This window comes from Colletotrichum siamense, assembly GCF_013390195.1.
Source record: "Colletotrichum siamense strain Cg363 chromosome Unknown KSG_Cg363_contig01, whole genome shotgun sequence".
Taxonomy (NCBI): domain Eukaryota; kingdom Fungi; phylum Ascomycota; class Sordariomycetes; order Glomerellales; family Glomerellaceae; genus Colletotrichum; species Colletotrichum siamense.
The window spans coordinates 753,240-768,718 of record NW_023501014.1 but is presented as its reverse complement, the minus strand read 5'-3'; the positions used below and the strand labels follow the sequence as shown (position 1 = coordinate 768,718).

The 15,479-nt window shown below is 53.1% G+C and overlaps 3 protein-coding genes across 3 annotated transcripts; 1 reads left to right on the top strand and 2 right to left on the bottom strand.

Annotated features, from left to right (window-relative positions):
• Positions 1-470: 470 nt before the first annotated feature.
• On the top strand, positions 471-2,134 carry CGCS363_v000193 (Transcriptional regulatory protein moc3; the record flags this gene model as incomplete). Its single annotated transcript, XM_036632042.1, has 2 exons — positions 471-1,160; positions 1,217-2,134. 2 exons carry the CDS (start codon positions 471-473, stop codon positions 2,132-2,134), a joined length of 1,608 nt encoding a protein of 535 aa, XP_036502352.1.
• Positions 2,135-4,270: 2,136 nt separating this feature from the next.
• CGCS363_v000192 (uncharacterized protein) lies at positions 4,271-5,710 on the bottom strand (the record flags this gene model as incomplete). Its single annotated transcript, XM_036632041.1, has 1 exon — positions 4,271-5,710. One exon carries the CDS (start codon positions 5,708-5,710, stop codon positions 4,271-4,273), a length of 1,440 nt encoding a protein of 479 aa, XP_036502351.1.
• A 1,871-nt stretch (positions 5,711-7,581) lies between these two features.
• vpl1-0 (Versatile peroxidase VPL1) lies at positions 7,582-9,622 on the bottom strand (the record flags this gene model as incomplete). Its single annotated transcript, XM_036632040.1, has 2 exons — positions 7,582-8,214; positions 8,267-9,622. The coding sequence occupies 2 exons, from the start codon at positions 9,620-9,622 to the stop codon at positions 7,582-7,584; spliced, it is 1,989 nt and encodes a 662-aa protein (XP_036502350.1).
• Positions 9,623-15,479: the final 5,857 nt, after the last annotated feature.

Sequence of the window (15,479 nt, the reverse complement as noted above, 5' to 3'; positions counted from 1 at the left end):
TCATGCGCATCTAGTCGTCCTCGGACGCGTGTGCTCGAGCCGACGGGACGGACACTACCCGTCACGTACTGGCCTACCTGCGACAGAAGAGCACAGCTATTAGGGAGACAAACTGCCTACCTGCTAATTTAGCCCCCGTACGTATGGCATGCATGGCATGACGGGCACTCGATCCCAGATTTGGTCCGTGTCATTACATGTCATGTTAGATTTTCGCCAAGGCCCTCTCGACCTTCACCGGCTCTTAATAACCCCTCCCCTCGAGGTCGACAAGCTCGAAAGCTTGCTCGAGTCAGCTACTGAATGGCAGGGACTGCCCTTCAAATATCTTGAGTGTTCAGCCCATATTCCAGTACTAACCATCCCGCTGGAACCCGTCGTTCTCGTTTCGTTTCTGCCAAACACAACAACACTTCTTCTGCTTATTACCAGACCACGGCTCACAATACTACGACGGCATCTTGACAATAATGGTTTATACAGGGAAGCCTTCCGGAGGGTGTAAGCTGTGCAGGATAAGGAAGGTGAAATGCGACGAGGCGAAGCCATTTTGCCAAAGATGCACCAAGTCGAAACGCCACTGTCCCGGCTACGGCGCCGTTGTCCGCGACCAGAGCAAGTCGGCCGACAAGCTCAAGAAGATGAGATCCGGAAGCTCCGACAGCAACAGTACTATCGACCCATCAATACCGATCAAGAGCGTTGAAGTGGATGACTGGTACTTGGATACGACGGCCATTACCACAAGGAGAGGTTCTACACCAAACTTCAGATTGGGCGACAAGCAAGGCGACCTGATGAGTGTGTTTGAGAAGGTACCAGGAGGGTTGATGGACTCGTTGGATGAACAAGCTTCATGTCTTTTCTTGTCTGAATTCGTCAATGTGCCCTTAACACCGACTGCACGCGGGTACTACGCCTTCTTACCACGATTCTTAGGGAGCGGAACGGTATCGGTATGCCTTTCGCAGGCTTTCAAGGCCACATCCATGGCGGCATTAGCTATGAGGCAGTCGAAGGGTATGAGAGGTACAGCACTGCTGCGCGCTCAGGAGCATCACATCAAGGCATTGAGGGCGGTCGGTCAGGCCATCGCAGATCCCAAGGAGATGAGAAGCGACCAGACGTTGGGCGCCGTAATTATGCTGGCATTCTATGAGGTAACCGACTGTCCGTGTCTCTAAGTTGAACGTCACTAACTTCTCAATCTTAATAGACATTGATGTCCCAAGACTCTATGAAAGAGTACATCAGTCATCTCAAGGGCGCCGCACGTATTGTGCAGATGCGCGGGCAGCAGTGCCTGGAAACAGTTGAAGGGAAAGAACTCTTTGCAATGACGAGGAATCAATGCCTCTCCGTGTCGAACATATTCAAAGAAGCCGAGATGTCCAGTTACTCGTGGCTTCTTTACAACGAAGCCATTCAGCAGAGCAACAAGCCGACTGTTGACATCAGTCTCATGGCCAGTCAGATTCAGCAGGCTGTCGACGGCATCATTGCCAAGGCCAGCTCACCGAGTCCCGAAGCGATTGAGAAAATGATGGAGCTGGTTGTAAAGGCACGACGATTGGAGGCAGAGTTTCGCAAAATCAACGACAACAACCCGAGTCCTACGTGGAAGGTCGAGACGGCGGAATACGTTTTCGATCGAACCGACGAAGAGCTCGATACGGAGCCGACTTTCGAGGGGCAGGTGTACAAGTTCTTCAACCTTCCGATGGCCGTATTGCACTTGGTCACTTGGTGTACTCATCTCAACTTGATCACGACCATGATGCGAGCTTCTTCATGGCTCGCCTCGGCTGGGAAGGAAATGTTCGAGGATGATGACGAGTATGATGAGCTAAACCGGATAGCCACCACCCGTGTTGAGGATATTGTCGGGGCAGTTCCGTACTTCTGCAGTTGGAACGGGTACGGAGTGATCGTTTCACAGTTTCCTTGTGGTACCACCAAGCCTGACGATCCTCTCAAGGGAGAGGCTGGGCTCATCGTTATGTGGCCGGTGGCCATGGCCATGAAGAGCGAATGGGCAACAGCACGGCAGAGACGATACCTCAGAGGAAGGCTCCGGTACATCGCAGACGTATCCGGCATCAACCAGGCGCGGTTCTTTGTCAACGAAGTTTAATCAGTTTTCTTTTGGCCGGGGTGCATCATTTGGGCTGGCATTTGGGTTGATATTCACGGGCGCTAGACGAGATACCACTCAGCAAACGGCGCTGGGGTGACGGCTAATGTGAGCTTACGATCTCGAGTTCGACAGTCACGATTGTTACATGATTTAATGTACCACTTTGCGGTTAGGATAATTGATACGATTGACGAGCGCAAACCATCAAACGTGCCTACTCATCCGTGAAGACATCGCCAAATCGACAGTGGTTTCAGCGCAATCACCACGCAGGCGATTCCAAATGTGACGTCCACATATTCCGACATTCGCACTCGCATTGGCTGGGCTTTTAATACACCATGCAGTTTCTGACAGCTGCATCAAGACATAAATTTAGCATCTTCACCCAGAACGACGAAGTCTGCATTCTGCAATGTTCAGGCTTTCGCCGTCGGCGATAGGACGTCCTGCAATACCTAGTCCACGTTGGGCTAGCCGGCTTGGTCGATAGTTTCATCCCATCACCCACCGAACCAGCTTGCGTTTCGGCCGTTCATTAGCTGCAGGGCTCCGAGGCTGTCCAAACTGTGATTAGAATCTGACTGAAAGGGGTCGGCAGCTCGTGAGTTGTGGCTGTGCAACGATGCTGCTGGCAGCATTACGGCGGCGGGAAGAGGGTAACTTGGTTTTCCGGATGCGATTAACGTGTTCATTTTCTTACCACGGACAAATGGTGATATTCAATCGGTTTCGAACAGCTATTTGGATGCATGTGTAGCGTTGCTGCTTTAGAAATTCTGGATTTTACAATGTGCCAAAAGGTAAACGGATACGAGCCACCTCCGGTCTCGGTTTTGCGAAGCAATAGCTTCGGACAGTGAAGCTGCATTATCGTTCAAAGATGCTTCCAGTGGGCGCCGATAGAATGCTTAAGTGAGCTGCTTCTACAGTTGTGTCTGCACTTCCATTCCAGACGAACCAAAGCACACCTCATCGTCAGACCACTCTCCCAGCACGGGCCGTTGGAAGGGCGGCACATCGCCGTTCGAGCTCGTCGGCGGGTCTATTCATCCCGCAAAATCCGTGCGGCAGCAAGATCTATGTGACCTGGGAAATCGGAAAATTCATCCGTGGTCTCGTCTCCGGTCTTCAGCTATTCGAAGATGACGAGATCGGGCCTGCTCGGTAGGGAAGAGGCTCTTGGGAAGTCGCATGGTTTGCCAGGGATACTAAGCGAGATAATGCTAATTCAACCTATATGCGATCTGATGTATATCACCCACAAATGGCAGCCTGGCTTGAAATTGTGACGTGATCTGGTCCGAACGTCGGTCAGGACGTGGAGCGAACGCGATAGCGAGGAGCACCCCAGGAGCGAATATCAACATTCTCGATGCTTTCAACTCGGTGACATCGTCATTGAGATGCACGAAGAAGTATTTTACCCGACGTCTTGGAACCCGCGCTCAAGGCGCAGCCGGCGGGATATGCACAGATGGTTTCTAGCATTTTGCCAAGGGCCTTCGTTTGCGCCAAAGAGTTGCGATGAGCATTGCTTGCTCCGATCCACCGAAACATGCTCGGATGTCGTTCGCGTTCGAAGAAGAATCCCGAGATTCTCACAAACAGTTTATTTGAAATATTCTCCGAAAATTGAATCACATTATATCCCTCAGAGTCATACACGAGTGCTTTCATTACGGTACACAGGGCTTTGCCATGGTAACATTTGTCGTGTTCGTTTGGAGATGATATTATAAGATTTTAACATGCTTCGTACCATGATTCTGGAGGAATCATATGCAGAAGTCGAATGCTTTTTATTTATCAAGCCCTGGTTGTTGAGATCGAGTTTGACGCAGTCTTGGAATTACATCTAGCTGCCAGCGCTTGTTGTGCATTTTTCAGCTTTAGCCTCTATCATTCGCCTTTACCTTCATGATGGTATATTATAATACTGACCATTCGCTGTGGATTTCAGGGAAATTCGAGAAGTCGCACTGAGGAAGTAGCAGACGAAGTTCACTGCGACATTCTCGACGGCTTGCACCCAAGATGCGATTATCTACGCTTACTCGAGGCAATGCTTCCCTATGTCATCTTCTATGAGATATCCTGTGCATTCGAGACATTTCTTGAGTTCAAGTAAAGTCAGACGATTGTTATTTGACCCATCGTTGAATCAGCGAAGAGTGACTCAAGAACTTCTTTGTCTTTCCGGCCCCATACATCAAAACACGCAACCCGCTCATATTTGCCCTTTCCCTCCAGCGACTCAACCAAGACTAGATACGAGGACCACCTTGCAAAGTCTAGATCTTGGCAGAACACATCGGAGAGCTCATTAGGAATTGACCTCGCGATATTCAAAGCTTGAACCCCGGCTTCCAACATGTCTACCTCGGCTTCTTGCTTGCGTCTGGATATTTCCGTGGGCTTGCTCACGCCAATGACAACACCTTCCTCTCCATCATCCAGTTTGAAGTCCTTTGTTCCAAGAAGAAACACCACGACGTCAGTCAAATTGCATCCGCGCCTCCTAGTCAGTCCGGCAACGTCGTCAGGCTCAAACTCGATAGACCAGCGATAGCCATGCTTCTCTAAAGATAAAAAGCAGATATCCTGGACCGTTCCATCTTCGTATATGCCTTGCGCAGAGTCGAAGTCTAGTCCGCCCACCATGTGACCATGTAAGGTGATAGATCCAGACAACAGTTGACCAGTCGGTTCGTCTGGGATGGCAGGCACCGTTTGAGCTTCGATGACGTTGGCATAAGATACGAATGGTGTGCTCGGAAGACAGGTGAGGTAGGAAATCGGTCCTCTCAAGTGTGCCCAACTCCAAGTCGGAGCGACATATCCCCCGGACTCATGCCAGTCTCCTTGCCTGTTGCGCTCCTTCAGCACGGCCATCCAGGCCTCCATGTCTTCCGTGCTTGTATCTCCTATGTTGTCAACGTTTCTTCGATTAGTAGATTTCATGAAAGCTTCCAGATCTGATGGTGATGGGGGCTTCCACGCCAGCTGAGCCACCAAGTCTCCTCTCCAGAGTCCGGCGAGGTACTCGTCCGGATCAGCGTCTGAAGCTTGAGCCATCAAACGGTGGAATCTATCCACGAGACCTCGAAGAGCTGGCATTTTATCCGACTCGTGCGCCAACGATCGCTTTGCGTATGCCCGGACAATCAGACGCCAAGTATCGTAAATGCTTTGCATGTCGTGTTTACGGCCCAAGGACAGTTCCCGGTTGGATGGGCCAGATTCCTGACGGCACTCACACTCCGTGAGGGTATCGCACTCCCATGCCATCTCGTCACTCGTGAAATGCAGCACGCGTCGGCTCATCAGTCTTTCCTGCATCGTCCACCCTCTTGAATCAATGGGCTGGCTCAAATCCAACGCGCGACCCGACACCGTTGGGTGAGGTTGCGGCTTGATGAGCACCATCGGAGTGACATCTCCGTCGGGGTTGGTGTAGGTACGATACTCAAGCTTCGAGAGGGTTTGGTCGGTTTGGAAGAGACCCTGGGTTGCAGAGTTGCTCCCGTCGGCACTAAGAGTGAGGGTGGCACCAGAGTAGACCTCACACATGAGCGCCGCTTCATGGGTCCAGTCTTCCGCAGAGTCCTGTATGATGCATAGGCGGTCTACCCAAAGATATTGCAGATCGAGCTTTTTGGCCGCATGGATGGCATCTCTAATGGTTTTCGGCAGGCTTTGGATTTCGATGCCATCAAGATGGGAGTGGTAATTCTTTGTCGTGGTAATGAGTCCAGGCGCCCCGGAACCCCAGCAATAGCTGAGAGCCGCGTAGTCACCGCTCCCACCATGAGATTCTCGAAGACAAACTCGGTTCCGATCATCCCCGTCAAGCTCGAGTACTCGCGTGGGTAAGAGAGCTGGCTGGGGCATATTGCAGGTCGTATGCCGTTCGCGGCAGTTGTCTAGCCACTTGTTTGCTAGGAGCAGCGCCTCATCTGAACCTGAACTAGACTGGACCTTTGCCAGGCTGGCGGGTTTGAATCTCTGCTCATCTGAAGTGAGGGGGTTGATGCTCATCTCATGAGACCATTCTTGACGGGGTTGTCAGCCAACTCGGTAGCAAGCGCTTCTAATGTCAAGCAAGGAGACTTACCCATCGGTGGTCCGACTTGCAGCTCTCGTTCCATGCTGCCAACATTCTGGCTTTTTCTGGTAAACTGTTCACCTTGAAGCTCAAAGTCGCTTTCCTCTGCACCAACGTCCGCAACGACCGCGATTTCCAGCCAACTTGACCACGGCTGTCTCACCCGAATGGTCACTCTTTTATCTTCATCCGGAGGCCACTGAATGTCGTCCAGGGGATGTTGTAGCAGGGCAGTCCACACAAACGAGCAGAACCCGCAGGCCCTAGCTTCCGCCACCCGCTTGAGAGTCGCGCCCGGTGCCGAATACTCTCTGTATGGACCCCGGAAGTTGTCGCCCGGATGGATGTTTAGTGATACCACCCCTTCACAGACCGCACAGATTGTCGGCAAGAGTTGAACCAATCGATGGCTTTGGCTGTGTTCGATTCCCTGACCCGGGAGCAGGACACATTTTGAGCAGAAGTCGATTTGTTCCGGGACACAGTCCAGGCAAGAGTATCTAGATCCAGAAATTCTGTCGTCCTCGGTGTCTGCGGCGGGACACGTTGGATTGTCACAGCAGGCGTCGTCGTGTCGCAACAGATCTTGAACGAGGCGATCCTCGAGGCCATTTGTGAGTTGATAGACTGGGTTCGTCATCCCGTTGGGGATGTCGTCGAGCTGTTTCAAAGGCCTTTCGCAGAAGAGTCGCATATGCGACTTTTCAATAATGGGTAAGATATCCATGATGATGATGTAAACCCTTTGCGCTGTTTCGGACACATTTGAATGGACTGGTTACAATCCCGATGTGGAAAGCAGCACCACTTCATGGTTTTTCTTGCAGTACGAGCTTCAGGCTCCAGCATTTCGAGCAACTGAGAATTAGGCATCCAGATGGTTGGTGGTTCCGCTTACGTTGTGTAGCGCCCTAGCATAGCCCACCAACTGAACCGATGCTATGCAAGGGTCATTCACATTATCACGTTTTTTTGAAGGCACCATGCTCAAGACAGTAAGCACCAGCGAAGTGTCTACACATCTGGGGCCTATGCTTCACTGTACTTTACCACCGAAATTTGACCCAGATTCTCATGTTTGAATGCAGTCATGTCAACCTCATAGTAGAAATAGAGACCCCAGTTACGTCATCTTCTATTATGGAGGTATTATATTGATTAGCGCCCATCGCGGTCAAGTCACCTTTTCTACAAGCAGCACCACTAATCCTGACAACTTCGCGACATTGTTTTCTGTTCTCATGAATGGACTTTCCTCCCAGGTTTTGATTGTAGGCATAAATGCGCTGCATTTCGTCCCTTTCCCACGTCTCTCCTTCTTCCTGGAGCATTTTATCTAGTAACCGTAGCCACCACCGCCACCACCGCCACCACCACCGGTGGACGGGGGAGAAGAGTTGCCTTTGGGAGGTGCGCCACCACCGCCGCCGCCGCCGCCATACTGTCCACCGGGTGAGTTACCCTTGGGAGGAGCAGATGGACCGTTGCCGGCCGGGGGAGAGTTGCCCTTCGGAGGAGCAGATGGGCCGTTGCCTGCCGGGGGAGAGTTGTCCTTAGGAGGCGCACCTCCCCCACCGTACTGTCCACCGGGTGCATTGCCCTTGGGCGGGACGGCCGGACCGTTGCTGTTCGGCGCAGTAGGAGCATTGCCTTTAGGCGGGGAAGACGGACCGTTTCCGTACTGCCCGCCAGGAGCACCACCCTTCGGCGTAGGAGGAGCAGGACTGTTGCCTGATGCTCCGGGGCCTGAAGGACGCGGGGGAGGCCCGATGGGCTTGCCTCCTCTAATCTCATCGGGAATATTGGGAACGGGACCCTTGCTGGCGACCCAAGTATCGACGTTGCCCTGGTCGGAGGCGGTGAAACCAGACGGAGCCCAGCGTGCGGGAAGTGACTTTGTGCATTCCGTCAAGTCGTTGATGTTGTAAACGCCCAGAAGAGAAAGACGGACGTATTCGTGAGCGTAGGCCTGATGCAGAGTTAGGATTGTTCATGAGAGAAGTATCAGCAGCTGAACTTACCGCGTTCCACGCAGCTTGGCCACCAGGACCGGCGAAAGCAGCAAACTGGGCGCTTGTGCTAGGGTACTTGGATAGTGCAACGTCGCTGTTGAACTTGAACACGCGCGGGGGAGCGTTGCCGATGGTTTCGGAGTAGAACTTGACATCCCACACACCAGGGGTGCTGTCCTGAGGGTCTCCAGAACGCGAAGGGTCGACAAAGCGTTGTTGACTGGTGGTGTGCGCACCGATGAGCGAAATGAGGCCGTACGAACTGATGGTTTTGTTGTTGAAAAGATCGATCAGGGCATCAGCTGGGCTGTTGACGTCGGGAAGGAGGTTGGGAGGAGCAGCAACTGATGAATCCTTTCTTCCAATGAAGGTCCTGACGCGGGGACCCAGGGGGCACACAACGGTAGCAGCGTTTGCGGAGAACTGGATGAGGTCCGCCATGCTGATTCCGTATTGCTTGTACTTGTTGTACCATGTCTTAGTTTGCTCGATGATTTCTTCCAAACCCTTGTTCTCGACACGGGAGGCTTCAGAAGAGGACAGCACAATCGAGCCGTCAGCGCCACCGAGGTTGCCGGTTCCCTTAGACCAACCAGCAGCATCGTGGAAACCGAGGCGAATGGCAGCGCGAGCGAAGTCGGTGCAACGGCCAGATTCACCTCTGAACGTGGTTGCGAGGTCGTCAGCGATGTACTTCCAGATGCAACAGGTGTCGGCAGCGCAAGCCGGTGTGTCTTTGGCTGGGAGCGCGCCATTGTTGGGAGCAGGAGGACTACCGGCTCCTGGAGCTGACGGCTTGCCTCCCGCTGGGGCCGGAGGAGAAGAGCCACCGGGAGCAGAAGGGCCACCGCCTGGAGCAGGCGGCTTGCTTCCTACAGGGGCCGGAGGAGCGCCGCCATATGACCCACCTCCCGGGACCGAAGGTGGGGCACCACCGGGAGCTGGAGGCTTGCCACCGCCAGGAGCTGGAGGAGCGCGACCTCCGGAAGCTGGAGGGGAACCGCCGCCACCAGAAGGAGGAGCGCCGCCTCCACCACCTCCTCCAGAAGGCGCACCACCTCCGCCGCCGCCGCCACCCCCGTAACCGTAGTCTCTGGGATGGATAGGGGCGGATCTCTTCTTGCCGGAAGGGTAAGCCTCGTCGCTCTCGGCATTGCCGGCACCAGAAAGGAGCTGCTTGATATTCTTGCCAACGGGAGTGAGCTTCGAGTCGTCAAGCGTCGCGAGATCGCCAATGATCTCGGTCGACTTGCCGCCGTTGGAACTGCCCTGGCGGGCCGCGATCTCGGCGAAGGTATTCTTCATGCCGGGGTAGCCCAAGACGGGGGCCGCCACGAGGGCAGCGGTGAGGATGGAAACGCGCATGATGAGACAGCGAGACCAGCTGGCGGATTATTAAGAAACGAACGTGTGATTAAAAGCGAAAGTGTAAGAGAGAGAACTTCTCTAGGGTATTATGAACGAATGTAGAGAGACGCGAGCTCGAAGCCGATGTGATCTGAAGAGAACGAAGACTCATGATTGCGGGAGTTTCTGGTCCCTTATATGCTGAATTGCAGCTTGAAGGACTTCACCTTCTGTACCCCGATCGCACCATGCGAAACCACTCCGTCTTTCCAAAGTCAGGCGGAGGAGAGCCGTGAACTGGTGCTAACATCGGATTACTTCAAAAGGTCCTGAAGCACGTTGACGCCGGCCTTAACCATGGCGCCGGTGTGGTGGTCGACTAGTTGCACTACGGCTACATTGAGCCGGACGCAATCCTGGAATCCCGGGTATCGGATGCGATCTTGCTCAGCCTCTCCTTTTGGTCAGTATGTGAAACTCGATCGGGCTCGTGGCTGCTAGCTACCGTGGTCTCGTAGTTTGCGCGGCGTCGTCGAGAACCGTGGGTGGCTTGCACCAACCTATGGAAAGCTTCACATTGTCATTCTTGTGTACGCATCGTTTCTTTGGTCTTCAGACCATCTTGTAGCTTATTTGTTGACTGGCCATAGCATTGGCAATTGTAAGTGAATCTTCTGGCCTTGATGAGGTGTTGAGCTGCTCAGATACTCGTGCATGATGCGTGACAGCTGCCATTGATGTTCACATCACGTCTGCGCACCTGCCAACCCCATCAGAGTGACTGAATGACTGTTGACAGACATCCCCAGACTTGCCATGAAAATAGACATGCGCCTAGGAGGGTTTGGGACTAGCAGATCGATGAAGAAAAGGGGCAACTGTCTTAGCGCAATGAACCGTTCGCACATTAGCCGTTTGTGGCTGATCCGATGTTCTGTTCAATACGAATTGGCTTTGCCTAGTCGCAAAACGCCCAGATTAATTCGAATTCACCTGAAACGAGATGGTCATCAGCAAAGACGCCATAGGCCTAGGTAAACAGCGCTAATAAGCTTATTTGTCCCAAGAGCTCTTGACGTTGGAATAACGCATCTCGGTGGAAAAACTACGACCGCATCCTGACGCGTGCAATTCATGATCTTTTGGGTTGAATGTTGACAGCTATACCCGAATGTCATGAAAGACATTTCTGCCGTAGAACATTGTGGGGTTATCTTCCTGGCCGAGGAGAATGCAGTACACTGCGCGATATGCAAACTATACGAGGGTCACATACAATCTGCGACTTCATACCAGAAACAAGCAGTCAAACTCGTGAATCTCGTATTAGCGCAGGTATTCCCAAGCTACTGTGCGACTTGAGGACTTGTCCGTCCTAAGGGAAATGTTCGTGCTCTGGCAGCTGCGAGCGACGATAGTCTACTGGCTTATTACTGAAAATCTTCGGGGAAAATGCCAGCAAACCGCCCGTTGAGGTTCGGCATGTCACGCATGTAGCAACGTCCTGTGTCGTCGCCGTCAGAACGAGCCTCAAACTCTCTGCGCAGATCCCTTCTCCACGGCATCAGCGACGATCGCCGCGCCCGCAGCTGTCACGATTTGTTTCCGAGCAGGCCGCAACCCCATGCCGCCGTGTCTGACTTCTGCTGCCGATGGAACACAGATCCGGTTTCGTTTCGGCGATATTTTTGGGATCGCGGCCGTCGTTCGGCATGCCACCCATGACAAGAACCTTAGTCAGGCGATCCCCTCATCATGACTAAACCAGCATACCGTTCCTCCATACTGCGTGTGGCTCCCTAGCAACTTGCCTTGACTAGTTAGACTGGTTCCTGATTCGCGCAAGCAATCCCGGCCAACGTGAGAGTTCACCTAGCTTGGACTATAAACACAGTTGATGATTCACAATGCGGGGAGTTGTTGAGCTGTTGTTTTCTAGTTGCTTGAGTGTATGTGTATGGAAGGGTAAGTAGTTTTCACCACGGGTTGTGGTTTTGGGGAGGGTATCAAATTATGCTGGCTGGCGGCTGTCTTTTGTCTATTACATGCAAACGCTCATACGCCGATGTGTCCGTCCTCGCTTCTCCATGCAGTCTATGAAGCAGACGCTTTTCGCTGATATGTGAAGCCGAGCAGGATATTATGGGTGCGATGGCTATGTGCCCGCGGTAGGCGTTGGCCATGAAAGACCATTGTATTACGGTGGTTTGGTGTCCTGCACCTGGCGTCGTAGAGTCGTCGAACCCTGCACTGCGTCGAACCTGCAGTGCAGCTTCGTGTGAGGTCGGGTGTTGAGTGGAGTGAACTTGTGTCGATGTCCATTATCTGTACCCTGATGGAGCGTTGTCAGATATCTGGCTAGGTAAAATGTGAGATGGTTGTGTCAGACTTACATCGACCCTCGCTGTAGTTCTTCATTTCCTGTTGATCCAGTAGATGAAGCCCCCAACCCCAAAGATGCACGTCGCAGCTGCCACTGTGTTAGTCTACATCATGGAGGACCTGACAGAATCTGGTGTTACGTCGACTAACCAACTGCTAACGTCTCCAGCACCGTGTGATCAACACTCCTCTTCATCAACATTGTCCCAACCTCAACAGCTCCCTCCTGGAGGAGCCTCGCATCGATGACGGGCATGGCGGCTTATGAGAAGAAGAAAACGTAATAATACTGTTCAACGATGGACAAGAAAAGAACTGGTCGGGTATGTAATGTCGATCACCGGGATCAAGAAATAATGGGTTGGCGTTTTGTTCCTCCGTGGACGACACTAAAAACAGATCAAGAGCCGCCTCGACTTACACGGGAGAGCAGCAGCGCGGCATCCATACATATAAAAAACCACAAAAGCAAGTCTTGGGGAACCATCGAAATTGGGCCCCCCCGGTTCCGCCATTACCCCTGTGTCTGCCTGTCTCCCCCGAGGTCTCCGCCCCGTCGCAACAAATGAACTGCGCAATCACCTTATCGTGGGGACCACCGCGCCGTCCGCCTCAGCGTCCCGGGGGCTGGGCTGTCGACGAAAGCAAGGCCAAGGGAACCATCCCCCTTCCCCCCCTCCCTTAGCATGAAGCGCGCGTCTGGGTTCGCACAAAACTGCCGTTGGGGTGGCCGTCTTCGACACGCGTGGGCTTGGGAATGGGCTCATGTCATCTCATTTCGGGTTTCAGTAGGGGGCTGCTCATGCAAGGTCCCACGTTATCTTGGCTTTTGCCCAAATACCACGAACGGGGAGATAGGTAGTTAGTTGTGTGGCCCTGGGCAAATCACCAATCAGAGTCCCCCGTTCCGCAACTTTTTGGGTGTGGTCTGGGTTCCTGGGTCCCGGTACCCATTGAGTAAGGTAAAAGAAAAAAAGGTATGGTTTCGGGGCCGCGTTCCTTAAAACGGGCTGGACCCGACCGGGGTGCGCAATTTGGTGGATGGGTTTGGGCGGGCGGTTTCTGTTACCGTACAGTACACCGCCACATACGACGACGAGTTTTGAAGCAAGTCGACGCGGCCGATTTACGGATCTGCGAACGACTCGGCTGATGATGGAAATCATAATAGATAGGCTGGATTTCTTTTTGGTTCTGCGAGGTTTGAACTTTGGGAGGGCCCGGCTGTGTGGTTCGCCATTTGCATATGCAGTGTTAGTAGGCGTTGCGCAGTGCGATATGTTACTGCCGCCGCTTTCATCCTGTCCAACATCCCACCTCACGCCCATCCCATTCTCTTCACAAGCCTGAAAAATCACCAGACATACCTGGCTTCGCGCTCCCATCGGCATCACTTCAGAATGTCACAAAACCGCGTGGTCCTGCCGCGAGTCCTGCGGCGGAAGCACATCAGCTCGGTGGGGGGATCTCACCACCAGCGCACCCAACGACCCGTTTCAGCCTCCTGAAACAAGGAGGATCTGCGGGTAAAAAGGTCGCATGAACCCCTACTCTACAGCACGCTTAGTGGACGTCTTCCCCCCCCTGAGCCCTGGCGCATCTGCCCATAATCCCACAACCCGGCGACACGGTGACATTTATTAGACGGCGACGACTGCCTACCAAGTACCAACGCAGACGCCGCTTGCTGTCTCGTCGGGACACATGCGTGTGTGTATGTGCGGCGCTTTCAAACTGATTCCGCAATCCACATGCCTTATTGTTTAAAAACCGGGCTTGTGGTTGGAAACACGTGGGGGTGGAAGGGGGCCTTTTTCTCTCTTCTCTTACTTTGGTGTTGGTGGTGTGTATGACTTGGTTGTCGGAGAATATGCATGTCTTGTGCCAGACGACTGGATAACGTCGTCACCCATCTCGAACGAAAAAAAAAAGCCAAGATGAACAAGCCCGAAAGGCAAAATGTATCTTGGCAGCTGCCCACCACCACCACCGTCCGTTTCCCCCGTGACAGGCTTCGCGACGGCTTGGCTGCGTGGCTTTAGCCTTGGCCGTGGTCTCTTCTTCTTGAACGCTGCCATTCAGAGTTTAGATGATCAAACCTCGGTCAGCAATTTTCGAGGCTTGGAGGCTGAACGAGAGACCAGGACAGCGAAGGTGCAACCCGTTCGGCAGATTCGGGCGGTAAATTGGAGGGTCCACTGGGTGAGGGTGCCAAGGGAATTCTAGATCTGGCTGTTGAATTTCGAAAGTGGCACTAATAGTGTGTGTTCCTTGCTCCGGTTCCACCGCTGACTTCGGCTTCCGGTATGGAATTCGGTGATGATGACTGGAATTGATTACAAGAGGCCTTGGCCTTGCCGGATTAATAGTCTCGGTTGTCGCTGCTTCAGGGCCGATGCTGGGTGTTGCTAGCCACGGAGGACCTTCATGGTGATGGCTTGAGGTGCACGGTTACGATGCCTCGTCGTCTGGGTACATGCATCTCAGATTTCGTATTTCCTGCTTCGGAGTGTGTCGTTTTCATTAGCCGGCGACTTGGTAGGCGTCGTGAGTGTGAATACACACTATCCAGATGTTGATAAGTAGAGTTTGGAGACTGAACCTGCCGTCGTCGAATCCTCCGATGTCTCCGTGCCCCGGTATGTCACAGAACCGCACCGTGGCTCAAATTTCACAGGATGTACGGAAGGATCTGGGTTGACAGTTGAAATCTGAGGCAAATTCACCAACGAAATCCTCCAAGGTCATAGCCCAGTGACTAATACCTACTCTATCCCAACGACGGTCTCACTCGGTTCTCCCGCCTCGGGTCGCATTCAACTCCTTCTTTCTGTTCTCCATGGCCTTCCAAGCCATGCCCCTGGACATTTCGTCGATGCCCTCTTTTTACACATAAGCGTGGCTTTCAAGCATGACGACGCAGTTACACGAGACCACGGCATAGTGCAGAAGCCAGCCGAGACTTGCATTACCGCCTCTCTTGGCGCAAAGAAGAGTGGGCGGGGATGGCTGGACCGCGGGCCGCTGCCCCACACACTCTCACCCGCATCTCGAGATCTCGGGATCCCGTATCGCCCCGGTTGCATATCGAGGCAAGAAGAAAAAGAAAGCAACTACCAAATTTTGCAGCAGTCGCATATTCTAGTCCAGCCTTGTTGACGTGTCCTCGCATCAAGCCTCTGCTAGCATTTTCGCGCCGGCGTGGGTGCATGCCTCCTCCGCATGTGACCCATGTGGGGTTAGCTTTTCCAGAGACACACATCCGACATCAAGACGGTGCTAAAAGGCAGTCTAACACCCGCATAGCTGCATTGCCAACACTTCTCTATGCCGTTCGCCTTCCGGCTCTAATAAACCACGAGTCCATCTCATTTTCAGCCATTCGCCTTTGCCACTAAATATTTATCAAGGCAGGCGAGCCTCTTTGCAGCGAACATTGGGAGGGAAACTTCATGCGGGAAAACGGGATCCTCGATATCCCCGAACCCGTGCT